Genomic DNA, 27,838 nt, shown 5'->3' with positions numbered 1-27,838 from the left:
TAGCGGTCTTTTATTTGAGATACCGTAGGTACTTTTACACAATCCTGAAAAAAATAAATACATATAAATATGCATAAAATGGCAAGTATCAAGACTATTTGTCAGTTTTTTTAAAGACCATGAATGACCTGCATATTTATGAAAATTAATATATTTTGAATGAATATACTTACCGATTATGTACCGGAGACGGTGTACCCTTGTTTTGCCGACAAACTTTTCATCGAATATTATTTCATCGACAACGATTCATCGAAACGTTAGTACTAGTAATATTGTTTGGCGTTATTTTGTTTAATATACTATTTATTTCAATTTTTCTTACTGCGTAGAAATACTATTCAACGAATATTACTTGATCGCTGATTCATTTCAAATTATTTTAATTGGCACAACTACTAAACATTGCAATTCATTTGTTCGACGTATTACTTTAATACATTTTTATGTCGTACTACTCATTTATACATTTTTCTGTTGTAAGAATTTTAGGTTTCGGTTAGGTTAGAACTGCGACTCCACACAGAAACGAACGGCTATCAAAGTCGGTTTAGGTTAGGTTAGAACTGCAACCCCACACAGAAACGAACGGCTTTCAAAGTAAGTTTAGGTTAGGTTAGAACCCGCGACCCCACACAGAAACGAACGGCTTTCAAAGTAGGTTTAGGTTAGGTTAGAACTGCGACTTCACACAGAAACGAACGGCTTTCAAAGTAGGTTTAGGTTAGGTTAGAACTGCGACCCCACACAGAAACGAAAGCTATCAAAGTAGGTTTAGGTTAGGTTAGAACTGCGACCCCACACAGAAACGAACGGCTTTCAAAGTAGGTTTAGGTTAGGTTAGAACTGCGACCCCACACAGAAACGAACGGCTTTCAAAGTAGGTTTAGGTTAGGTTAGAACTGCGACCCCACACAGAAGCGAACGGCTTTCAGAGTAGGTTTAGGTTAGGTTAGAACTGCGACCCCACACCGAAACGAACGGCTATCAAAGTAGGTTTAGGTTAGGTTAGAACTGCGACCCCACACAGAAACGAACGGCTTTCAAAGTAGGTTTAGGTTAGGTTAGAACTGCGACCCCACACAGAAACGAACGGCTTTCAAAGTAGGTTTAGGGTAGGTTAGAACTGCGATCCCACACAGAAACGAACGGCTTTCAAAGTAGGTTTAGGTTAGGTTAGAACTGCGACCCCACACAGAAACGAACGGCCGTCAAAGTCAAACTGAAATAATTTTATGCGTAGTAAATTTTATTAAATGCAATCCAAAATGAAATAAGAAAACCCGTAAAGAAATACCACGATATAAACTATATACGAAATAACTCGAATGCCAATTAAAAGTCCCCGATGTAAATTTACTAGTATCAATTCTTCGACGCAATGACTTGTCGATGAAATGAAAATACTTGAAACGTTGTCTTCGAAATAACATTCGATGAAATGTCTGTCGGCAATTCAAGGGTAAACCACCGGAGACAAGTTACTTAGGGGGCTTATTAAATAGGTAATTATTTAATATTAAATACAACATCAATACCCGCGAATAGCGGAAACACGTTCCGCGACTTTTTGTAAGTCGATAGTCGGCTTTTAGCCGTTTTCTTCCCGCTGACAAAACCGAACAATGTTAAATATAATTTTCCTTGTGGTTTTATGTACGCTTTTATCGTGTTTTGAAAATATTTTATACATAAAACTTGCGGTTTTTGTTAATAAATATACAATGACAGAAGTTTGTTTACTTTTTACATGACAAGGTGTCAAAGGTTTGATTGCCATATAAAATTTAAAATGTTAGTTCCCGTTTCTGCCACGACTCTTCTCTTTCCGCACAGACTCTAGCCGCAGAAATTCGCCTGACGAGCAATACGCGCGGAGAGTCGAATCGGCGCGCCGCGGCTATTCGTCAATGGACGCAGTTGCATAGAAAATATAGGAGGCGAATTATTGTGATTCGATTCGATTCGCCTCGGCGAGTCTAGTGGACGCCAGCCTTAAAAAGTACAAGCAGTTTTACACTAGGCTCGAACATTATTAAAGCGGCGTAGTGTTGTTTACCGGTTTTTGTAATGCTGAAGTGGACGACAATGTTATCTTATCTATAGCAAATTGACACATCACTAGCTATTACTCAAAAATGCTAATGAATGGATATGTGTATTCTATACTAACTTTGTTGTAAAAATGGCAAAAACTTACGATTATTTATTTAAATTGCTTTTGATTGGTGACTCGGGAGTGGGTAAAACATCTATATTATTCAGATTTTCGGAAGATGCTTTCAATATCTCATTCATATCGACGATTGGTAAGTGCTCAGTGTAGACACCAAAGGTTATTGTCAGATAACTTGTACCTTTTTTTTCATATAATTTGTCATTAGAGAGGCCTTTTTGTTTTCCTGGTCTTTGTGATTTTTTGTACCCGTCCGAACAGAACAGTGCTGCGAAAGGGTGCGGCTCCTTGTTTAACAGAACCCTTATCGAATTAATGAAGGAACAATTCATGACATCATACACACTAATTTTAATTATTAGAAGGTTCTAATTTATCAACTGCTGGCTACTTTCAGGTATCGACTTTAAAATTCGGACAATAGACCTTGATGGAAAGAAAGTAAAGTTACAAATATGGTTGGTATACTTTTAAATGTTTTTTAAAATCATGAATGATATCTATGTGTTAAAATATTTATTATTTTTCTAATAATAGGGACACGGCAGGCCAAGAGAGATTCCGTACGATTACTACTGCCTACTACCGTGGTTCAATGGGCATAATGCTTGTTTATGATGTTACAAATGAGAAGAGCTTTGAAAATATTAAGAATTGGATAAGAAACATAGAAGAGAATGCCAGTGCGGATGTGGAAAAGATGATCCTGGGCAACAAGTGTGATCTAGATGCAAAGAGACAGGTAAACCTTTTCAATAAAACTATCAGAACCTATGTAAAAGTGTAGCCTATGTAATTAGTTATGTTTCCTGCCTCTGGTTCAATGGTGTCCTATGCTCATAATTAATTTTAATTGCTTATTTCCCTCTGACACATTTCTTAAACTGACCTCTTTTTGTGACATTGGTTCATCATATAGGAAAAAAAATTGTTATAATAGTTAACTGCTTTTCCAAATTATTGTTTCATTATGCTCATTTTAAATTATTATTTTCATGTATTTATACTGAATATGCTTATTTATGCTTTGGCATAAATATTTTGTTTATTTCATTTCTTATATATTATATCAATATTACACAATACCCACTTTCTATTAATGTGACATCCTCTCAACTTCTAATATTAAAACAGGGAACTACATTTATTTCAATAATTAATGAGTCATACCACATTACTTCCTTTTGTGTTGTATGTTTCTGAATTATTATTATTGCATGCCTACTATTATATTTGTTTGAAAACTCATTTCTAATATAGCTACTTTTGTTCAACACAGGTTTCAAAGGAGAGAGGGGAACAGTTAGCTGTAGAATATCAGATAAAATTTGTAGAGACATCAGCAAAAGATTCATTAAATGTGGAAACTGCATTTTACACCTTAGCGAGGGACATCAAAGCAAAGATGGAAAAGAAACAGGTGTGTACCTTTTGTAAATTAGTAAACATACTTAATGCATTTTCTTTTTGGGATAATGTTTTTATACTATGTGGTGGCGGGTTGAAGTGAATATCTCAACAATGATAATTTTGTCGCATTAATGGGTTATTATGGGTTCTTATCATTGTTATCAGTTACGTATGAATAATGATGATGTACATAACAAACTTTCTCAATATTAGTCAGTAAAATATCATAATCTGGTATCTCTTCTGCAAGTGCAAACCTGTATCCTATAGAAGGTGGTGCAAGGTAACTGCATCTAGTAAATTTAAGTTTCAGGAAAGTATATGTCTGGAAATTAATCCAGATTATATCACCAGCTTAACTAGTACCCTACTTCTACTTTCACAGTGATAGTGTGTGATGTTCTGGAATCTAGGTAAAAAAAGACAAAAGAAAATTAGCTAATAATGACTTTTTTTTTGTTTCATGGCTGTCTTTGAAAACAGAAGGTAAAGGTCCCAGTATAGTGTTTGTTGTTGTCATTGTTTTCATTTTAGAGTATCAGTGTTGCCTTTTTTAGAGACCAAAGAAGGAGAGGACTTTATTGATCTTTGCTCCGCTTCCAGAATGCTCTCCAGCATTGGTCCTGTGTTAGTGCTAGCACAAACTGTTTCTTATTTATGCAACAAATATTATTTCTTCAGTTAAAGAGGTGTAAAACTGGGCAAGGTGTCTCAGGAAATTTGTTGTGAACAGTTGTGCTAGACTTTTAACTGTTGTTGGTTTTTGCATGCAATTAAATCAACTGTCACAAATTAAAACCTATCGAGTTCAATCTTTTGAGTGTCCATGCCTTTTATTAGGATTGTAATGTAAAAATTTGATAGGTCTTGGTTTGAGGCAGCTGAAGAGCATACCCCATCTTTGAGAGTTATCTTACCAATTGTAAGCCTTATTGCAAAGAAATAAGGGTGGATCAACGTTTTTTCGCTGTTTTTCTTCAAATATACTAAGTAGATGATCCATTTATGGAAAGGGCTTAAAACTGCCATAAAATGTATGTTTGATTATTTTAAAAGCCTTGCCAGGGTTTCAAAAGTGACCCAGGAGAACGTAACCATGACAACAAATTGAAATGCCACTAAAAGTTGATTCACCCATACCATAAGGTCTACTGTTGGTCGGTAAAGTGTTGCTATTCATACTTCTTATCAGTGAATGGGGCTAATGAGGACCTGTGTTCTCGGTCAAACAAGGGCCCGTGGTATTTTGCCCGTTTCGCCACCCTATAGTTACTCCACTGCTTTTTACCCTACCATTCCTACCCAAGTGAACCTGTCACACCCCATACTCCTAAATTTTATCAGGGTAAAATAGCACTTGGATTAATGCTCAGAGTATGAAAGAAAGAAACATAATATTACTGATCCAGTGTGGTAGGTACTTAGTTAAATGACATAAAATGCTTTATCACTATCAAATAATGCAAGTAGTGTATGCTTCAATAGTTTGCGCCCAACATTTTTATTGCTATTCATGAATGATTTTTATAGAGTTTTTAGTTGTTTCTTGTACCTGACGTTATCTTATCGATCATTAATCATATCGTGACGCTGCACGGTTTGCAGTTCGATATATATAATCACAAGATCTTATGGGTTTAGGTTGCGTAATCATATGAACTTGTAGTACCTACGCAGTATTCTATTTATAATTAGACATATGTACATCTCCACAGACTATTATACCTTTTAAACTCATAAGTACCTCAATGTTTAAACTAGACGAAAATGGTCATAAGTACTGCAACTATTAAGGATGCTTGCGGCATCTACTACATTACTACATACTTCCTCATTTTACTGATCCCTATTACTAGTAGGTACTACAGTCGCCATCAGATATATCGGAGCGGCCAAGGCGCTCACAAATATCTGAACACGCCTCTATTGTCAAGGCGTTAGAGTGCGTGTTCAGATATTGTGAACACCATGGCCCCTCCGATATATCTGATGGCGACTGTATATATAACCAATACAAGTAAAAAGCAATTTGTTACCAAAAGGGACTATATAAAAGTTCAGGAGAGCCTGTATTGAGTTTGAAAGTAGATATGTATAGAGCTATTGAGTTAAACAAACAAAGCACACAAATGAACACTCTAAATTCCCAAGCTTTTTCGGTCAGAAAAAATGAGTAACAGGAAATGCATTGTATTTTAACCCAGTGATAACGAGATGATAAGAATGGGTTTACATTGCCCTTTAGCCTCAAAGTCCCCTCATAATTAGTCAGCCAGCTAAATGTTTTGTGTGTCAGGAGGCGAGCAACCCGCCGGCGCGCGGCGACCAGCGCCAGATCAAGGCCAGCGACCAGCAGCGCAAGCCCGTGTCCTGGCTGTCGCGCTGCTCCATCCTCTGACGACCCCGCGCCGCCGCCGCCGCCCCACCACTCCAGCGTTTTTCAGTTCTCACCGCCCAGGCGATAGCAAACATCCTCGGTCCATACACTGAACCCTCATTCAACTTTGCATGCTAACACATTCCCAAATTAACTCAATTCACGAACGCTCGACGACCTTCGGGGTTTGTTAGCGTGCTCCGTGTTTACTACTTTCTCGCTGAGCGTTCTGCAATAATAATGTAGACTGACTGTTTGCTGCTGAAAAACCGAATTTACATCACTGTGACCGTGTACGAAACCCACCTCGACTATATTTTTCGACCTTCACTTTATCCAAACTGGTGCGATAACTTCACACGGGATCAGACTTGCTTTTTGTATTTTTATATCCAGGATTTATTACTTTTCTTAGTTGAAAAAAAAACAGTATTTTTGTCTGAAATTAGCCGTAAATTTTGTTTACTTCTGATGTGACAAGTTTATTTTTATAGGGCAAAATTTAAGGGTGTTGTTTATATTGAAAGAAAAAAGTGTTTTAAAGATATTATTTCAATAGTTTTATTTAGTTGTATTTTTCCATTTGCTATTTTAATTAAGATATATATTTTAATGTAATATATACTATTTAATTTGAATAAACAGTGCTTTTTTACACAACATTGTTATTGCTTTATAGTAGACACCCCTGTTGAGTGTGGCACCAATAATGAGACGTAAACCACAATCCTGTAAAATAATTATTTTTAAAACTGACAACATATTATCTTAGTTTGTGATTTTACCATAACACAGTCATAGTGCTGCTTAAGTTTGACTTGTCATTAATTGTATGTTTTAAAAGAAATTGCTCTATACTGTCCATGACTGTAAAATAAAAATGTTTAATGTATTAATAATAATGATGTTGAACTAATTGCTGTAATTTGTTTGTGTTGTCGAAAATATAAAAAAGACCAATAGGATATTCTACTATTAAATCGCAAAGCGGTAGAAATGATTCAGGTATCAGTGAAATATCAGAAATGCTCCAAATTTTCTCTAAAATGTCTCATGATTGGTGTCACTATAGCATAACTCCGATAAAAATAAATATATATAGATCTTTTTACATTAAAATCTTTATTGCCAACAATATATACAAGACATAACATTTTGTTTTTGTAAAACAATTGGAAGAGCTTGTTAGCAGTGAGCATTCAAATCCCAATTGGTTTTCAATGGTTCTACAATTTAAGTAACAAAGTGGTAAATGCTTCATGATGCCTGTATCTGCTTAGGCGATGGTCTCAGTGGTCTCAGTACCAGGTTCTTAACTCCATTAAAGGCTGCACTAGAGACAAAACCTAAGAGCTTTATGAAGTGCTTAGCTGACAGAATAACTAAATCACCAACTAACTGCAATCCATTTCTCCAATATACAGCATATATTGGGATAGGGGGCAGTTTTTCTGACCACACACCATTGCGGTACTTTTTGGCGTGTTTTTCTGCTGACAATATGGCGGGTGCTAGTTTGGACTCAATGGAATTCTTCCCAATACTTTGTGGCACAGAGGCTTTAGCAAAACCAAGTTCAACCAGCTTTTGGCCAATATCTAGAGTTTCCACTTCCTTTGTCTGAAAACAAGAAAAATATCAGCTTATTGAAATCATACTTATAAAAAATGATTTTTATTTGTATTAAATCACATATAAAATATGGATTATAAATGACATAAACATGCTAATAGACTTGAGCAGAACATTGAGCATTTACAGATTATAAGCAGATTCTGTAAATTTATTGACAAACAGTAGTACATTCTTATGTTTGTGAGAATGTTCATTTATACAAGTGTATAAGCATCTTAAGAAGCCTAAGCTATGGTAATAGTATTGATATTCAGAGGATACAAAAACACTAATTAAACTTGATATGGTGTTTTTATAGTTTACATAGGTCAAAGTTGCACACTTTGATCTATGTCCTGCCTTAAATGAAAACAAGATTACCTTGGGTTGTTGTAAATGCAACTGCACAGTGGAAACCAGGCTGTCCTTGTCCCTGGCTATGGGATTCAGAGTGACCTTCTGATCACGCGCCACACACTCTAACCAGTTGACAGCATTCCCACTCACTATGTCAACACCCCACAACTGGAAAAAAGTGAAATAATTACATTTTTTGTAATCTTGGCAGTTTCTCAAATGTGTCAAGCTCAAAATTATAGAGCGTTGATACACAACCTTGACTGGCAACGGCGGTTTACTGGAATGCCATAGCGGTAAGTAGATTGGCGCGCGGTGATCCACCAGCACCCTCAGGGGGGAGTGTTGTATCCCGGCGTAGCGCCCTCGAAGCGGCTCATGCTGCTTGATGAAGTGGTTCGGGACTTGACTTGCTTTAGAAAACTTGCTAACCTGATTAAATAAACATAATTCCAGTTATGTAACGTCGTTATAAATAAACAATTATGGTAGAAGATCTATATTTACCGGACGGATCTTATGCAGCGAGACAGCGAGGCCTGCAGTGGCTAATGCGTAAACCGCTATCTGTAGATAGTACAGGTATTGAATTAGTAGATAAAAACATGTCGTTTATTTTGTTGATCTTTGTGACCTATTTACATACATTCACCCCGCGGTAATCCTGTTGTAACAAATTGTTTAAACTGTGTAAATACCCGCTGTCGGCTGCAGACATTTTGTTACTCAATAGTAGAACGAACTTTCATAGTTTAACAAGAATTAGCTCATTTATATTTTAAGAAAAGTCCAAGACAAGAAAATATCCGATTTTCTAACTTGAACTTGACAATCAACTGACATTTGGGCCAGTATTGTAGTTGAGAAAAAGGAATGCCACGTTTACCGATTTATATTTATTTTATACCAAAATGTATATACTCGTTATTGTTTTTAATTTTGGATGTATACATACATAGAATGGTGTTTGTAATAACAAAACAGCCTTGTTTTCTATTATTAAGTCCTAATGGGAAATCAGTTTAGGTTACAAATAATTAAAGCTTTGTTATCGGTTTTTGTCCGTCTCAATTAGTGAGTATTATATTCTTTGGTCTCAATTAATCAGTTTTTGTATAGCAACATTACATTCCACGTCAACTTTTTGACAGCTTGCTCGCGGATCTGCTGTTTGTTCCTTAAATTCGTATTAATTTTAGAAAGAAAAACATACAAAATGATTACTGTGTTAAATACAATTGATACTGGCCACGAGGATATGATACACGACGCAGAGCTGGACTACTATGGGTTGAGACTGGCCACGTGTTCATCGGATAACTCGGTGAAGATTTATGACATCAAAAGCGGCGCCCAAACACTTGCAGCTGATTTGAAAGGACACTTCGGTCCCGTGTGGCAGGTGGCCTGGGCTCACCCGAAGTTCGGAAATCTGTTAGCGTCGTGTTCCTATGATAGAAAAGTGATAATATGGAAGGAGACCGGGGAGTGGACAAAATTGTACGAGTATACAGGTCACGAGAGCTCAGTCAACTCGGTGGCGTGGGCGCCTGCGGAATATGGGCTCGTGCTGGCGTGCTGCAGCTCCGACGGCTCCATCTCCGTGCTGACGTACAACCAGGACGGAAACTGGGATGTGAAGAAGATATCCGGCGCGCATGCCATTGGCGTTAATTCCATAAGTTGGTGTCCTGCTATCTCTGCGGAACTTAACTTGGACCCACTTAATAATAAGGATGCACCCAAGAGAATTGTTTCTGGTGGATGTGATAATTTAATCAAGGTTGGTTCTCTTTCAATTCTTATAATATTTATGTTTAAAATATATTATTATCTCACAAGACTCACAATAGAATACTCATAATTTGGGAGCTTTTCTAATGCATGTTATAAAAAGAATAGATTACAATTAAAGATTATTAAATTAAAATTATTGCAACAATATTGTTTACATGACAACAAACTTTGAGCATGTGTTACATTACATAGTTACTCCTTCTTACAGGTTCTTAGAAAAATTACTATAAAGGCATATTAATACATATTGTTGTTATCAATTTGTAGATTTGGAGAGAGCAAGGAGACCAATGGGTTGAAGAGAATCGCTTGGAAATGCACATGGACTGGGTGAGAGATGTTGCATGGGCACCTTCCCTGGGGCTACAGCGGTCCATGATCGCCAGCTGCTCACAGGATAAAAGAGTCGTCATCTGGACCAGCGACGATAATGTCTCCTGGACACCCACCATTCTGAATACATTTGATGATGTTGTGTGGAGCGTCAGCTGGTCTCTAACGGGCAACATCCTGGCTATCTCGGGAGGTGATAACAAAGTTAGCCTCTGGAGGGAGGGCACCGATGGCCAGTGGGTGTGCATCAGTGAGGTAGCTAAGGGATTGGGGCAAACACCAAACGATGAAAGGAGTACACTTTAATTTTAAACTAATTGTATTACTTAATCTTGTTAAATATGTAATGATTTGCTAATAGTAATAATTATTGTACTTTACAAAAGTTGTCTTTTTCACTGGAACCTCTTAAAAGTAAGGATAATGTTGCTTGATATTATGAACATCTATTGAATCATTTAACATTCCCAAAGCAAAGTGAATATGTATTAAATATTGTAAATAATTAAACAAAATTTGAATTCAGCTATATGAAGTACTTGCCTTTCTGAGAATCATGAAAACGTGATTAATGTATTCAGGAATAATGGTACAGCATTAAAACTCAGTTTAATAAACTTAAAACAATTTTATTTAACCTTAAATTATTAAATTATTTTTTTAAATATCACATGTTGTTTAGGTGGAAATCTATCAGTTCTAGAAGCAGCGGCATCTTGTAGTACTCTGCTATGGACTTGAAGGTCTCCAGCTGAGAGTGCACCTCCTTTACAGGCACAAGCGGCCCGAAGTTGCCCGCACAGTCGCACACTGTTGACAGGTTCTCGCGTTTCACCTGGACAAACAATTATATTGCTAGTTGTACTAATTATTAATGATACAAGATTACTACTTGTTGAAAAAACTACTTTTAATGATATAAATTGTTAAACATGCCTATTTTAACTTAAGTTTGTATTAACTTAATATTGTATTGATGCCAATTAACTATTTTATCATCAGCTTAAATGCAGCTGGGCACGAAAGATAATAATATTGATTACACGGTCAGGAAGTATGTAATGTATGTATACAACAGATAATAAAAGCCGGCCAAATGCGTGTCGAACCACGTAGAATGGAGGCTTCCGTACCTTAGTGTTGTTGTATTGTTTTAATAAGAAGTTTTTCAAGTTTTTTAGAAACACAATTGACTAATCCGAACATGTGCAAAATAATTTTCGTATATATCTTTGTACAAACAGCAACACTCCTAACTGTACATCAGTGGACCTTATTACAAAAGGCATAAGGTCCGCCGATGTACAGTTAACAGTGTGGGCGATGGTACACAGTTAAACAATTAACGTATCCTTGCTTACCGTTGGTCAGTTAAGAATATACTAGCTGTTTAGTACCTGGTGGCAGCGGCTGCAGATGAGGTCCTGCAGCGTGTAGGCGAGCGCGCGCCGGTCCATGGCCTCGATGAGGCGCCACTCCAGCTCCTGGTTGTCGTAGGCGGCTCCACACGTCGGGCACACGCACACGGGGCTGTCAATAAAAGGCAATTGTGTAATGTCAGGGGTCATTTTGAAACAATATATTTTAACCTTTTGAACGCCACAGACGGCAATTGACATCAACGCAAAATTGTGACAACGACGCCAAAGACGGCATTTGGAATCGATCGTTTTTTGATGAATATCTACTGAAAAACACCCCACTTTTAGGTTGGTATTATTTATTCACAAAACTAAATTTTACCCCCGTGGCGACAGTGGCACGGCAAATGAGGCACCCTTTGGGGTTCAAAAGATTAATCTGGAAAGGGCGACAGTGTTGTATTTTGTTCCTTTTTTGATTTATGCTTGTCAGAAGGGTTCTAAATAATATTCTAGAATTTAAAAGACTTTCTAAAAAAATGGTCTTTAAATATATAGGTATGCATTGGCTAATATTTGACACACAGGTTAGTCAAAGGCATAGTCTAATAAAACATGGTCTTCTTTTCCCAGAGTGACACAAGCCTACGTCACAATAACATGGCCGCTTTAAATAGCGCTATCGCATATTATCATATAGCGCTGTCAGTCACGTGACCACGAAAAGACGGGAAGAGAGTACCAGGCGGAGTATTAGTACATTATTGCAGAGGCCGGGAAAGGGCAATTCGTGGATGAGTTTCGATTTTGTCGGACGACGCGAAACGGAGTCCGACAAAGAAGACGAATCCACGAATTGCTATTCCTGCCGAGGCATATATAGTGCTTTTCTCCAAACATGCGAGGAAATAAGCTAAAATAATTATTATTTAAGCATCAAGCATCACTCAAATCAAACCTTCACATCCAAAATGTCAAAAACAATTTCCCTCTTTAATTAATTTTTAAAAGTTAAAGGCACAAACTTATTCTGCCATTCAGTACCATTCAATATTCGTTTATTCAATATAATTGCGCAATATAGTTTGTCAAACCAACTTTTCAGTCAGTAAGAACCAGGAAACCTACACCCATCCTTTTCTTTTGGGTGCTAGTACTAGTGTAAGACAAAGATAGTATGATTCTCTTTGTCTATGTTTGAAATGAGAAAGTCCTTTGACAAACTATGTAAGCTTTATGAACACGGATGAGATTTAAAAAAAATATAAAAATAATCTTTGATTTTATTAAACAGTATTCGCACGATCATACACGTGAAATGATAGCTGATCGGGTCGTGTAGAAGCGGCTCGCGGCAATAATAATTGGCTGTTTGCGTTTTTTATTATTAAAAAGTAAAAAACACTACAGTAATAAGTTATTACTGTAGTGTTTTTTTACTTCCCGTCCGCTAGAACAGGACAGCGATAGTTTGATGTTTTTTAGTTAGAGTTTGACATTAACGAAGAACTTCCCGTACTATTTTTGCTACAGTAAGGTGAACATTTCCGAGCATATTGGAGAAAATTATTATACCATGGTCAAAGGTTCACTTACACGTCGTCCACGGAGGCGATGTCGGTCTCGCGACACAGGTCCAGGTCGCGGCAGTGGTTGCACACCTTGCAGATGAGCTCGGTGAGCACGCAGCTGGCGCACGGGTCGCGCCACTCGGCCGCGGCGCTGAACTCGCCCACCCCGATCAGCCGGAGCAGGTTGCGACGGACCAGCGTTATCTAAACGAAAAGTGGATAAGCTAAATAAGCGGATAAGAACGAAACAACAACACATGTATGCAAGAAATGATATCATCATCATCATCATCATCTCAGCCATCAGACGTCCACTGCTGAACATAGGCCTCCCCCTTTGGGGTGTGAATGCCATAATCGCCACGCTTGGCAGGCGGGTTGGCGATCGCAGTCGAGTACACCGAATTTGAGGGACGCTGCTGCCCGTCCACCTGTGGTCCTGGACGTAGTTTAAGGACGTAGCCGGGTCCAAATGATATGTATATGACTTATTCAGTTAGTTCGTTCAGTTGAAGACAGGAAAATTCATTCAATGATCAGCAGACCGAAGTTTTTATGGCAAAATAAAGTGATTGACAAAACGAAATATAGACATATCTGTTATGTTATGTACCTTAATACTTACTATTACTATACTTAGATATTTATTACATTTTATAAGAAGATACCTCGAAATACACAACACGTTCGATATCTTCTTCTCTTTTTCATATTAGTAGGTAGTTTTCTATTCTTTATAAGTGTACGTTTTAATTTTTAAGTACTAAATATATGTAATAAAGAAAATATGTACAGTTTTGTAATTGATTTGCATTATTGAAATTTCTCGGCAACTTACCTACAGCACAGAATAATTAATAGTACTACCATACAGAAAGGAAACTTCCTACAAAAACGAAGTTTGACAGCGGTTCAGGGTCGAATCATGCTGTCTCTTTCTAATATATGGCACTATCCCTTTCGGCTATTTAGGGTTGTCAAAAATCAAGTGATTATCTTATCTGTGGTCGTGCACGCAAAAGGAAGTAAAGTGGTGCCAACCCTAATAATTGCTCGGAGCAATGCTGAGCCGAGCGGAGCCGAGTTTGACCGAAGTCAGGAGTTTCGCACCCCTGCCTACAGCAAGTAGAAGTTACCTACATATTTTAAATAGTCATAGATTAGACTTATCGATGCTTCATTTTCTCAAACACTCGTTTTTGCGACAAAAAACTATGTCTGATGATCAGATTTAGTTACCTGTTCGTCGAGCTTGGGGTCGAGCGAGATGACCTTGCAGAGCGCGTTGACGAACTGCAGCGCGGGCGGGTGCTGCGCGCCGCGCCGCCCCGGCCGCGCCTCCACCTCGCCCGCCTTCAGCACCGGCATGCGCGTGTGGATCTTCTCAGTCATCCTGACGAGATCGTTGTTCATAAAATTACAATTAATTATTTTTATCTTATGTCTACTGTTCTTAGAGAATATAACCAACGGAGACGCCATGTCTATAATTTTCGGTACAAAATAGTCTGCCGTTTTTTGCGGGGGAGGGGCACATCAAATGTTTAGGTACGTCATGTCAGATGAACGTCAGTCCATACATGTGGTTGACCATTGGCCGCCTATTTTCGACAGAGGGGAACGCCTGTTAATGATCACTCCGTTTGGTTATATTCTCTAAGCTACAGTTGCATGACTATCTTGCTAAAAGATTCAGAAAAGGGTGAGTAATGGACCGCATGAAACTCAGTAAAGAAGCTCACGTAGTATTTACAATCGCGTCAATACATGGAAAAGTGTTCGTGAATGCTTCACACTTAAAGTAAAATCACAGAATAAATAATAGTACTAATGTACAGAAAGGACACTTCCTATAAACCCGAAGTTTGACAGCGGTTCAGGGTCGAATCATGCTATCCCTTTCTAATATATGGTACTATCCCTTTCGGCTATTTAAGGTTGTCAAAATTCAAGCCATTATCTTATCTGTGGTTATGTACGCAAAAGGAAGTCAAGTGGTGCCAACCCTAATAATTGCTCGGAGCAATGCTGAGCCGAGTTCGACCGAAGTGAGGAGTCTCCCCACTGGTAAAAGTCTGTGAAAGATAGTCTACTCACTGGAAGAGTTTCTGCGCGATCTCGCCGGCCAGCAGGTTGGCGAGGCCGTTGGGCTGGGCGGCGGCGGCGCCCACGAAGCCGCTGACGGCCGCCGCGAACGGCTCGCGCACGCCGCGCGGCAGGAACAGCGCCAGGTTCCAGTTCATCACGATCATGCCCTCCTGGTACACATAATACCAGCTTATAATTGAAACGTAAGTGAAACTTTACATAATACAGATGGTAATTCGTAAGACCGGAAGTGGAGCGAACGTTTAAATAAGGGTTCCCTTTTTGTCCTTTTGAGGTACGGAACCCTAAAACAGGTTCAGAGTGGTTTACTATCATCAGCAGCCTCAGCTATGAAATAGATGGGGAAGAAGGAGATCCTTTTAGTGATTACAAAAAAGTTATACACATTAATTATTAATATTATCTATTATAGTAATTCAGAGAAGGTCGCGGGTTCAAACCCCGGCTCGTACCAATGAGTTTTTCGGAACTTATGTACTGTAACGTAGCACATTTTTCTAAATTTAATATAAATATTTTGGGTCGATTGATAATTAAAAGAAAAATACCTCTTCTTATTTCAACGTTTTTAACGGTGTCCAAAACAAACCTCATTGATTGCATTTCTATGCATAATCTGTTGCATTCAGATGCACCTCTCGATGCTTATCTGTTGTCGGGGTTGTCATATGACTAAAAATAATTAAAACTTGAGATATTCATGTTGTCACTCCAGGAAAACTTTGTATGAATTAGGTATGATTTATTAGATAAAAAACAAATTTGATGTAAAACAAAACATAGAAATTACAGACTTACAAAGTGGCTCTGGAATGAAACAATATTAGATTAAATGGTAAAAATATATTTCTTAGGCTCAGGAGTGATATTGTCTAAATAATTCAGACAGAATTTTCGTGGGATTTGTGTCTTCAAGGGACTGCCACCCTACCTTAGGGCTCTCAGGGACTCCATATTGGAGATCATTCGAGAATGATAGGCACATTTGATTTGGGAACCCCTCTGGGGACACTCGCTCGCAAGAGCCCAATTTGTGGGAAGACCACAATTTCGGCATGGTGGTCTGAAAGATGGAAACGGCTTGAGTCCTTCGGAAGCTCCACTGAGTGAGTAGAAATTAAATTTCGTGGTGATCAACTCCACAATGGCGCGAAACGTTGTGGGTTTGTTCTTAACCAAATTTTGGTTCTTTGCAGAGAGACTCCTGCTCGAGGGAAGGGAGCGCTCCGCCAGAAGGCTTAGCAGCTACCAGTGCGGTGAGCCAAATTTCCAATGGTTTCATCTCTTTTCTAGAGGCCATAAAGGGCGTAGGCTAATATAACCTTTTCTCGGTTTTCAGGAGCCGGGATTTACTGATTTATTCATTCATTTATTTCATTCGTTGAGTAATTTATCTCAAAAGCTTCAAAAATCCTAGAAGTCAATTTAGTTTTGGAGACCTCCTGGAGCGAAGAATTTAAACACGCCATCTGCCTCTGCCACGTCATTTTGGTACCACGTGCGCGGCCCCTGAGCTCTACGTCTCCGCTCAGCATCTAGCTTCACCGGGGAAAGCAGCCTGTCACCCCGCTGCGTCTGAGGAACGTTTAAATTCTGAGGTCGGTCCTTTCCATGATTTAATTTAGTAGGGCATCAGCGCCAGCTGCAAAGTTTAGAGTAAATTTAGAATTTTGAGCAACCACTAAAGTAAGATAAAGACATTTGAAAATCCTGGTACATAGTATTTAGTATAAAATAAATTAGTTCTTAAATAAGTAGAATTCTGTGTGAAGCTTTATCCTGGACCTGTTAAGCGGCCCAGCTTTCCACTGAGCTAAGTTCTGAAATTAGGTGTCGTCAAATCAAGTTAAAGGTTCACATAGAAGTCAACAAGTTTAGATTTATCAACTAACATTCCATAGGCAAGATATTTAGGCTTAAATAAAGTTTCTATAATATAATTTGTGTTCACCTTTTTCATCTCCCAAAATAGGTTCCTATAGCAAGCAATTTAGACACCACATTTTTTATTAAGATTTAATTTCATTTTTTTGTGCTAACGTGCTATAGCTTTCTTTGAACAAGCCGGAGCTTTGCAATATTATTTAACCCCTATAAAATAGCACGTTTCAGTACGAAATATCATTTGATATTTACCAGTCGCTTTTCGGTGAAGGAAAACATCGTGAGGAAACCGGACTAATCCCAATGAGGCTTAGTTTACCCTCTGGGTTGAAAGGTCAGATGGCAGTCGCTTTCGTAAAAACTAGTGTCTACGTCAAATCATGGGATTAGTTGTTAAGCGGACCCCAGGCTCTCATGAGCCGTGGCGAAATGCCGGGATAACGCGAGGAAGAAGAGGAAGAAGAAGAGTAATTCAGAGAATGATGGCTCTCTAGGCTAAAATATACCTCATCTTCTGCATTCTCGTCCGCTGGCGGCAGCTGTGATGAACCAACTTCAACGAGACCCTCTGGTAATTTACCCTGCCAAATAAAAACAATTGGATTATAAATTATAATTTATTTTTTAATCCTAAACTAATAACACCGGAACATACATAATTGGCTTTATCTAGTTGCAATAAGATTTGGCGTTAATGGTTAAGTACAGTAATAGTTGAGTATTATATATGGTCAGGCGTGGCTCACTCCGCGATTTCGTCGCGTCGCTACAAGCACATGCGGCCCACACCAGTTTTGGTGTCTAGCAGTAGTAGCTCACACCGCTACGGAACGGACTGCTTGCGCCTCCTTGCGTTCATATCTGCCGTAATAAACGCGTTTTGTTAAAGCGTGAACCTTCTATTATTTATTCTGTGATACGGTGAGATACCTGCACGCCGGCATGGTTGGCGGGGTCCAGCCACAGCAGGTAGCTCCAGCACTGCTTGTAGCGGATGTCCACGCCGTGGAACAGCTCCTTGTTGCGGATGCTCTGCACCACGAACTCCACGTAACCTAGAGGACGATTGCACAAAACAATAAATTCTACCATAGGGCTAAACAGAAATAGATACCATAGAACCGTAAGCCCCCCCCCCCCACATCTAGCGTCTTTCGAGCGTCGGCGTCTACAACTCTATGGCCGCTGCTCGACGCAACTGCGCAGCGACGTCATTTTCCATAGCGCTGACCAGACGCCGACGCTCGGGGGCCCTTATGTGTTTCGACATGCCAAAGGTAAGGCGTCAGGTCTTGATCTCCAGTTGACGAATCGCGATGACTCTATAGGACATGACGCTGAACGTAGCGTAAAGCGTCAACTGAAAACCAAATCTTTAAAGGGGCTCACAGATTACCAGTTTGCCGGACGATATCAGCCTGTCAGTTGTACGGAACTGTCACCTTTTGCGTTTAACTGACAGGCCGATATCGTCCGGCCGACTGGTAATTAGTTAAAGAAAGTAAACTTATCTATTATAAACTATGGAATCTTTTGCAAAACGAAAACACAACATGAGGTCACGTAATATGTCATTTTCTGGACTTACCTATGCCATCCATAACAGATTTCTTCTTAGTGCATAACAGTATCTTGTTGAAGTCCGCGTACACTATAACAGACCCTAATCGCTTGAACTCTGCCACCAACATAAGGAACAGTTTCTTCATCAGCCCGTATAGCGTGCGTCGTAATGCTGGGTCGTAGAGAAGCGACGTTGGGGTTTTCAACCATCTGTAATAGTATATGGTGTGGAGAATAAGCAACTACCAAATGAGTAAAAATCATATTTTTCAACACTTTATAACAAGTCACATTCAGCAAAACCATAAGTACAGCACACTTGCATACATATTTGTGTGCAGAAATTATAAATTATAAGAAAGAGTTTTATTTTGTATTACCCTTATTTTGTAGTTTCATTGCGGTCCACTGCCTACTTCTAGTTATTAGCGTAGCTACTAGTATTTACAGCAGCGACCACTAACTGATTTTCCAACTCCCAATCCCTTTAAGAATTCGAACCCCGATCCCATCAAATATCAAGTCAAGTTTGCATAAGTGATGTTAGTAATCACAAGTTGCTCACAACCACAATCCATAGTCAGACACAAAGCTACATTAATAATTTATTTAATTAATCTTTATTGCACATAAGGAAATACACTGTACAAAAGGCGAACTTAATGCCATAAGGCATTCTCTACCAGTCAACCTTTAGGCAAAGCGATTAAATTAGAAGGTAACCAAACCTGTAGAAGTGTGTAATCTGGTAATCGGCGAACACGTTTTTATACACTGTGACGTCCCTCAGCCAGGATGCTATCATCGTCCGTAGTACTCGGAAGGCGGCGCTGCATTGTGCTGTTTCGTCGTAGGCTACCGACGCGTTCACGCCTGTCAACATAAAGACTGTGTGGAAAGGATGGCGAAAAAGGGTAGAAATTCGCCACAGACGGCAATTGACTTCAACGCAAAATCGTGACAACGACGCCAAAGACGGCATTTGACGTCGATCGTGTTTTGATGAAAATATACTGAAAAACACCCCAATTTTAGGTTGCCATTATTTATTCACAAAACTAAATTTTACCCCCGTGGCGTTAGTGGCACGACAAATGGATGCGCCGTTTGGGGTTCAAAAGGTAAAGGACACAACTTTGTTGACCAGCCTTTTGAAGCATTATAAAGGCAATCTCCTGTGGAAGTGGAATGAAAAAGTAAGGCATAATCTCACCCATAGGATCGTTAGGCTGTGTCCGGCTGAAGGCCGTGGCCACGCTGGTGCCCTCCTGCTGCAGAATGTGGTGCGCCTGCAGTAACGCACACACACACAGCGCGTCGCTCTCCAGCTCCACGCACACGGAGTCGTACGCGCCCGACGCGTTGTGTGTGCACCCGGACATCTCTTCCACTTCGCTCACTAGTCTGCAAAAGATAGGTTAAAGATAAAAAAACATAAAGATAGAAAAGTAAAGGAAAAAAGAAAGGAAAGAAAGATGGTAAAGATAGGTTTATTCACATTCATTCATTGACAGTAAGTAGGTAACATCTATAAATATAAGTACCTAACACAAAAATTTTCTTTTTGTTGGTGCTAAAACGTTCTATAATAACAGCTCTGTCGGCCTTGACTGAAATATAAATCTCGGGCTCTCATACTCAATGGCGACCCGAAGTTCTTTTTAGGTATTCTGAGCCCCTCCACTCGCGTCCCTTTTGAAGTAATTCCAGTACCCATTCCACCGCGATGGCGTGGCTCTAAGGCTGTGGCCCTGGTTTCATTATACTCTGTAACTTTAGGTATTTAAATAAAAGTAAACAAAATCTCAACTGGATTAAGGAGCCATTTGAGGGTAGATGAAAAGATTACATGATCAAATAATGTAGGTTAAAGTCAGGTCCTTCAGTGACAGATCCAGGTGGTTTTGTATTTGGTTGGTTAACCAATAACTGTTATGGCTCCTCTTCACGATGGGCCAACGCCGGCCACTCCAAGGGACGCATTTATGCGTTGGAGGGAGCAAATGATATTGCTATCTCACTCTACCGCATGGCTGCGTCCCTTGGAGTGGCCGGCGCTGGCCCATCTAAGCCATCGTGAAAAGGAGCCCTTATATTATAACTACCCGAAAATTACAAATTGTTTGTTTATTTTTAATTAAATACCTTAAGATACAGACTATAGTCTAAATATAGATTAGATTTCAGGGCACAGTGTTTCGTCTAGAACAAGCTAGGTGGACAAAAGTCGTTATCAAATTATCTCTAATGAGTCATTAGATATGATAAACAACATGTTGAAACCCCCAAACCCATTAATAGATTATGTCTAACTTTCTAATTTTATGAGCCATAGGGTGCAGAAGTCAGCTAATGAGGTAAGTGCAATTGCACAATTTAATCAGTTGCAATTTTGTGATGCGTTCAACGACATCTCTTACAAGTAAAACGTTATTTTATGAAAAGGTTTGGTAATAGATCTTATAACTGAAGGTAAGCACTTTATATTTTTCATAAAAACATGTTCATATCAGTTGTAATAATGCTCGTATAGAGCAATAAATATGCACTTAAAAACGTGGTGAGATTTTCTTCATTTTAGAACTTTGATAGACTAGCAAATACTTGACACCGCTTGACACCGGTCTAGATTTTTGATATTATTTACTTGCATAATTCTATTTTATGATGGTGTATATTTCATTTTGCAGAAATTTGCATAACATTTTTTTTTCATTTTTTTTGCAGAACACGTTTTCTCTATTTTAAGGAAGGGGTTTTTGAAGAATGGACAAATAAGGGGAAAAACGACGAAAATTTCCACCTTTATCAGTTTATATTGGTAAAATATGAGTTACGAGATTTCAAAGAAGAGTCTGAGAGACCGTTAAAATATATTTTAACCAGTTATTCATCAAAACTGAATACCAAGTGGAATAGTGCGTCAAGATTTAAAGAAGCAATTTGTGGAAAAGTTTAAAAGTGGTATGGATGGCCAAAATATATAATTACGAGTGTACATAACTAGACCAAGTGCATCAACGTCGTCTGAAAATGTTAATCCTGCAGGAAGACCCAAATTAAACTTCAAAAGTTCCCCTTTTAAAACGGAAAAAACGCTGAGTTAAAGATCTGATACAATTACGTATCTATGTTTTAACTGCTGCCGAAATCCCGATTGATTCGTGATCGGCAGAAAATAGAATACGGCAAAAATGTTAAAAAATATTAGAGAAAGTCCACATAAGCCAACGTAGTCTTGTTCTTACGACAGCAGTAGGTACTCCAATGAATTCTAGGCAGCTAAGTGTTAATGAGGCATTAGCATATTATATTGAGACAAAATCGACAAATACAAACTTACAAGCAGACTAAAATGTGGTCAATGAAGGCTGATTATCATAAATATTCATCATATCATTATTTTCCCAATGCAAAAGGTACAAGCGTGTTATATCCTTAAGAAGAACTTTAAAAAACTTACGCAAAACAAGGAAAACAATTATTATTCTGATATAATACATGAGTTAGAACAGATTATTACGTTATTAATAATTAACAGATTAATTATTAATAATAAGTTAAGTTTTAATTAATTTTCTATATTACATTTTTATTTTTTTGTATATATTAAAGTAAATACTATGAAAATAATGTATCTAATGAACTGTAAAATTTTGTTTATTATTGTGTTAATAATTTATTTGCAAAAAAATATATAATTAATTTAAATATATATTTTATTTTAATTTTTTTACTTTTTTTCATGGTATTTTAAAATTTTTAGTAAATTATATTTAATTAAGCAATACTAACCATAATACTACCCAAAAACACAAAAAAATAATTTTGTCCACCTAGCTTGTTCTAGACGAAACACTGTGCAGGGGAGGAGAGACGTTAACAAAATAATTCTTCTTCTTCTTCCTCGCGTTATCCCGGCATTTTGCCACGGCTCACATAGGAGCCTGATGCTTTTTGTTTTAGGAGCTTCCAACCCAGAGGGGAAACTAGGCCTTATTGGGATTAGTCCCGTTTCCTCACGATGTTTTCCTTCACCGAAAAGCGACTAGTAAATATCAAATGATATTTCGTACATAAGTTCCGAAAAACTCATTGGTACGAGCCGTGGTTTGAACCCGCGACCTCCGGATTGCAAGTCGCACGCTCTTACCGCTAGGCCACCAGCGCTTCCAACAACAACAAAACAAAATAATTAAAGATTCAATTTAACTGCATGCAACTGTATGTATTTTTATGCAGGTGGTTGTAGCACGTGGCACAAGAGGTTTTACTTAACAATAGACAATAGTACATTGTAGGAGAGGACGGAAAATCGCTAAAAGATGGACGAGTGAGTTCGAGGGCCGACACGTTAGTGGAGGCCCTCGAATAATGTAATGTAATGTAATGTAACGTTTATTTCAGACAAACAGTCCATATACATAATACGAGTCCATCTTTAGCGTTTCCGGCCGAGGCATTACAAAGTGCTTTTCACGACTACTGCGAGGAAATAAGAAAACATTTGCATAACTATAAGTACTAGCCCGCGATTTCTCTGGTAGCAAATTACTAGCCACTGCCTGTACTGTCTCTTGAATTTCGGTAGGCGTCAGCGTAAGAATATCATTTCCTTCACTAGAAGAACTCATTTTTATAGCGAGTGTAGATACGCGTTTCTTATATTTTTTAGTCAAACATAATTTACACTATCCAATTCAGTAGGTATTTTCAGATCCCGCCTTTTTTTACTTTTTTTACCACTTTTAAGAGGCGTTTTTCTGTTATTTGCTTCAAACCGACTCTAAAATTAGAAGCGTTTTTGCTAATAAAACCACAAACAGCTACAAAAGTAAAAAACGCCTTAAGCGTGAACTGAATGGATAATTGTTAAAAAAAAATTAAGTGAATGGTTTTGATATTTCTTTTTTTTTAAACAAGAAATTGGTGCTATAAATAACCTAATTTTATTTTTGAAGGAAAAAGTTGCGCAAAAAAAGACCTTTTATTGATTTTTATGTTTTAAATGATACTCATTGCTGTAGCGAACTGTCACCAATGACAGATGATGACAACAATGAAACATTGTAGTAGTGGTGCTTCAGGTGCTACAGCTATTGCCTACTTTCCAGCTTGGTTTTAGACCATCTATTGCCACATTTCCGAACAGTGGCGTGAAAAGGATTAACCGTCGCGGTCTATTAGAAAGCTACAAACTATAACCTGTTGTCGTCGGTCTCGCGGCCGCCCAAGTCGGGCCGCTCCAGGTTGGAGGCCCACAGCACGAAGTTGTGCTTGACGAGGTGCCGCGCGTAGAACAGGTCCGCGCCGAACAGCGTCGGGTCCGCTGGCAGGTTGCCTAGTGGCACGTGGAAGTATCTGCGGGAGACAATTTCAGATATCAGAAAGCAGAATTTTGGTAGAAGGCGATATTGTATCAACATAAACAATCGCGTTCGAGCTTAAATAGATGTATTTTGTGCACGAAAGCCATGACACTCTAAATATAAAGTTGACTAAGCGTTTTGCCTTTATAAAACTATTTTTATATATACATCAATGTTATAATATAAGTTTTAATTTTTAATTTAATTTAATTTTATTATTTTAAATCTAATGGAATTTAGTTACGATGTGGATTCTATGGTCCGAAATAAATGAATTTTATTTTTTTATTTTTTTTATTTAATCCCTATTTCCCTTGATCACGGCATCATACGTGAACGGGTGGACCAATTTCGCTAATTCTTTTTTGTTGTGTTATTGTCAGGAGTAGGTTTTTATGACATAAAAAATTAAGAAAGTGACAAAAAATATAGTATGTAGTATATAGTACATAGATTAGTATATGTTATGGTATAGTATATATACTCGTAGGTGAAACGAAGTTCGCCGGGTCATAGACTAATATAAAACTAACGGATTAGCGGATTACGACAATAGGATATTGATTAAGGCTGCAAAGAACGTCCTGTTCCTGTAGGGTGACTTTAATATTTAACGACGAAGTACGAGTAGTGCCAAGAGTTACCCAAGGGTGGTATTCCATCTGTCCAATATCTTGGTCCAATGTCATTGCGTCTCACTCTCTCATTAAGCAAAATGTGAGCCACAAAACACATTGGACTAAGAAATTGGACAGGTGGAATACCACCCTAACTTACACATTATGACAATAAATGAAACAAGATGATATGTGATTACCTGCACTGCTCGGCGGTGAGCGTGAGCACGGAGTCGAGGTTGAGGTAGTGGCGCACGATGGTGCGCGCGCCGACGCGCTGCCATTCCAGCGTGTTGTACAGCGTCTCCACGTCGCGCACGTGCAGCGGAACCAGGGGGAACTCCGACAGACCTGTTTAATTAAACTTCATTGTGATGTTGCTACGTCATAATTCTGTGGCAAGAAGAGTCATTCATCGCATCATTATACTTTAAATTTCTGATTTCGGACGATTCCCGTGCACTAGCTATAAAGGTTCACCGGGGCATTTCGCGTTATTAACTAGAGTGCCATATATGTCCAGAGCGCGAAAAATATGTGTTGTGTGAGACTTAGTTAATAATGTAAAACATTAAAGATATTTCGATTAGTTGAAATGATCCCGCAGTCGAGATAGCCCCGCTGCACCTTAATATCAGCAGTTGAAAAACAACTGGAGCTGTGCTTGATGACGCGCTGACTTTAATCAGACGCGTGTTTGTAGGAACAAAAACCAAGGCGTGTGCCTAGGACTCGCAGTACCGCTGTACTGGACCCATTCTTACCAGGTACCAAGGCCAGCAGCGCCGGCACGCTGTGAAGAGTCTGTAGAGCAAGTAGCGTGGGCCCGGAGTGTTCCTCGCGGTAACGCTGCAGCGCCCGTCCTAATCTCCGGTATACGGCGCGAGGCTCCGTCTCCACAGCCACCTCCCAGGTCAGATCGGTGCTTGGGAGGGTACTCTCGTCTGTGCCCAGGTTGATTCTGCGGAAATAATTACACTGTGATGATAGAGTAAGCGTGGGTAATGGCACACCTTAGACAAAGTTGTTAATCCCAAATCCGCACACCACAAATGTGCTTGTGGAGCGACGAAGACTGTTGCCAATAGTTTGGAATTAGAAAGAGTGTCTATACAAAGATACTTGTTTACTTTTAAAGTTACTTTTATTTTCACGCATAAACCTCAGTTTTATCCGTCGCAAACTGCCGTCATTTTAATCTTTCTGGTCCCATGACTTCCAGCTTACAGCTTGAGCTGAACCAGTACTGACTTGGCGGTGGTCTCGGCGGCGAGCAGCGTGTGCATGTTGGGCAGCTGATTGGTCTTGACGGAGTCCTGCACCACCACCAGCGCCTTCTTGGTGGGCCCCAGCACCAGCGCCCACATGCTGCGCGAAGAGTTCAACGCCGAGTGTTGGTATAGGTAGATGTGTTTTAATGGTGCTACGCCGTTCTGCAAGATAATGGAGATTAAAAATAAACCGGCCAAGTGCGAGTCGGACTCGCGTTACAAGGGTTCCGTATATTACTAAATTTTTATCAATGTAGTTTTTATTTGGAACGTGAATGAAATGTCTTTAAAAAACCCGTAGGGGTCGGATCAAAATCTAAGTAATTAAGGCCGACTCACGCCTGACTGCACATTTCTAATAGGTTTTCCTGTCATCTATAGGTAATGGACTATATTGTGTATTTTTTTAAATTTTAGACCCAGTAGTTTCGGAGATAAGGGGGGGGGGGGGGGACAGACAGACGCACGAGTGATTTTATAAGAGTTCCGTTTTTCCTTTTGAGGTAAATGAAGGGTTTGGAACCACCATACACAATTGTTTATTACCACAGCAACCGTTAAATACTGAAAAATAGACTAGTCCTTGAGCAATTATTTCTTTAATTCGTCAATCGTTTGCTCGGTGTGTCTTTAAACTTCAAAACCCATACGAGGCAACAGATAATAGATTTTATTGTTTTCTTACTTGTTTCTGAAGATACGGTTGATGGGCGACGCTTTTGAACTGCAGTTGGCTCAGTGTGAACGAATCCGAGTTCGATCCTTGCTGGATAAGTCTGACAACATGCAAAAATAACATTTATTATTATGGATGTAATGCAAAAATAACATTTATTATTATGGATGTAACATTATATGTACTGTAATATTTTTAAACTAACTAACTATTTTGGCTCAGCGATCCAAAGAGAATCTTGGTCTCCGAAACGAAAGCGTGCCACCTGTCCCGATCCTGCGCAACTTCCTGCCAGTTACTGACGCGAAGCTGAAGCAGACCCGCCGCCACACTGTCTTCCCAGCGATACCTGGGCCGACCCACCGGACGGCTACCAGTCGGTCGTCCCAAGAACGCCTTCTTGACAGCCCGATACGTAATATTTCAGCGACGGTAATATAAAGTTACATAACAAACTTGATCGTAAATTACTTTAAACATAGATTATTTCGATGTAGTTTTGAAAAATTATCAGCTATTAGGATTTATTGTGAAAATGGCGCTTGTAGCAGTTCTGCAATCGATTAGATAGCTAGAGTTAGAGGCCCAAAAATGGTTAGGGTTAGCCCCTCTGCGCCTACTTGATTCACTAGTCAATCGCTAGATATAACACTTTAAAGTCTCGCGTTTTGTACACATATTTAATTATACAAACGGGTCTACCGCGCTTTACATTCATTATTTTTATTTTTACCTTAAATTCCGACGTTTCCGTTGAGTGACACCAGCTGTGGTCACGGAAATACTGACCTGACAGTCTTTCCGTGACCACAGCTCATCGCGAGCTCAGCCAATCTTCGAGTTTAAAATAATACAAGATAATCGAAAAAGATAAAAAGTGTATGGGCGTACCGCCTCGCCTCGTCCGGGTCGACAGTGCAGATGCAGCCCAGCTGCACCAGCACGCGGAACTCCAGGCTCATCTGCGTCTCGTAGATGCCTTCGATCTCGGGTGCCGACAGCTCCGCTATCAACTCTCTGCAACAAATAGAGTATGTAGGATATGACCTTCAAACGAATTTCAACTCTATCGTCATAGATAGAACTTACAAAATTATTTAAAAGATAAATGGCATACTTTGACACGCTACTTAACGCCTATATTTTCCCTACGAGATTGCCGCTAGTGAGTACCGACGTCCTCATTGTTAATTGACAATTCGTGAATCCTATTTCAAAGACATAGGAGCTATAATTATGAGATAAGATGTAATGTATATTTTTAAATGTGCTGGCACAGGTATCTAATCAAGTAAAAAGAAAGTTATGATAGGTAGGGTCATTATTAATGACTCATTTATGATTTAATCATTT

The 27,838-nt window shown here is 39.0% G+C and overlaps 4 protein-coding genes across 5 annotated transcripts in view; 2 read left to right on the top strand and 2 right to left on the bottom strand.

The window, feature by feature from the left end:
• Positions 1–2,125: 2,125 nt before the first annotated feature.
• LOC134673234 (ras-related protein Rab-8A) lies at positions 2,126–6,623 on the top strand. Its single transcript, XM_063531185.1, has 5 exons — positions 2,126–2,309; positions 2,574–2,634; positions 2,714–2,918; positions 3,456–3,596; positions 5,883–6,623. Exons 1-5 carry the CDS (start codon positions 2,186–2,188, stop codon positions 5,982–5,984), a joined length of 633 nt encoding a protein of 210 aa, XP_063387255.1. The 5' UTR covers positions 2,126–2,185; the 3' UTR covers positions 5,985–6,623.
• A 445-nt stretch (positions 6,624–7,068) lies between these two features.
• LOC134673232 (uncharacterized) lies at positions 7,069–8,780 on the bottom strand. The gene is made up of 5 exons (XM_063531184.1): positions 8,581–8,780; positions 8,442–8,501; positions 8,193–8,366; positions 7,959–8,102; positions 7,069–7,583 (listed from the first exon to the last, which is right to left on the bottom strand). The coding sequence occupies exons 1-5, from the start codon at positions 8,650–8,652 to the stop codon at positions 7,221–7,223; spliced, it is 813 nt and encodes a 270-aa protein (XP_063387254.1). The 5' UTR covers positions 8,653–8,780; the 3' UTR covers positions 7,069–7,220.
• A 277-nt stretch (positions 8,781–9,057) lies between these two features.
• On the top strand, positions 9,058–10,446 carry LOC134673124 (protein SEC13 homolog). The gene is made up of 2 exons (XM_063531061.1): positions 9,058–9,717; positions 9,999–10,446. The coding sequence occupies exons 1-2, from the start codon at positions 9,151–9,153 to the stop codon at positions 10,368–10,370; spliced, it is 939 nt and encodes a 312-aa protein (XP_063387131.1). The 5' UTR covers positions 9,058–9,150; the 3' UTR covers positions 10,371–10,446.
• A 226-nt stretch (positions 10,447–10,672) lies between these two features.
• The window catches only part of LOC134673122 (DNA polymerase epsilon catalytic subunit 1), a 41,383-nt gene continuing 24,217 nt past the window's right edge, over positions 10,673–27,838 (bottom strand). For both annotated transcript variants that reach the window (XM_063531060.1, XM_063531059.1), the window contains 16 exons: positions 27,377–27,502; positions 26,495–26,585; positions 25,790–25,971; positions 25,303–25,499; positions 24,739–24,889; positions 23,758–23,913; positions 19,766–19,956; positions 19,281–19,425; positions 18,578–18,762; positions 17,920–18,044; positions 17,496–17,570; positions 15,094–15,254; positions 14,236–14,389; positions 13,022–13,200; positions 11,462–11,594; positions 10,673–10,899 (listed from right to left, as the gene is read on the bottom strand). In XM_063531060.1, coding sequence (XP_063387130.1) covers positions 10,732–10,899; positions 11,462–11,594; positions 13,022–13,200; positions 14,236–14,389; positions 15,094–15,254; positions 17,496–17,570; positions 17,920–18,044; positions 18,578–18,762; positions 19,281–19,425; positions 19,766–19,956; positions 23,758–23,913; positions 24,739–24,889; positions 25,303–25,499; positions 25,790–25,971; positions 26,495–26,585; positions 27,377–27,502 — 2,419 coding nt within the window. In that variant the 3' untranslated portion in view covers positions 10,673–10,731. The remainder of the gene's footprint in view (positions 10,900–11,461; positions 11,595–13,021; positions 13,201–14,235; positions 14,390–15,093; positions 15,255–17,495; positions 17,571–17,919; positions 18,045–18,577; positions 18,763–19,280; positions 19,426–19,765; positions 19,957–23,757; positions 23,914–24,738; positions 24,890–25,302; positions 25,500–25,789; positions 25,972–26,494; positions 26,586–27,376; positions 27,503–27,838) is intronic.

This window comes from Cydia fagiglandana, chromosome 18 (genome assembly GCF_963556715.1).
Source record: "Cydia fagiglandana chromosome 18, ilCydFagi1.1, whole genome shotgun sequence".
NCBI lineage: Eukaryota > Metazoa > Arthropoda > Insecta > Lepidoptera > Tortricidae > Cydia > Cydia fagiglandana.
This window is presented reverse-complemented; position numbering and strand designations above follow the sequence as displayed.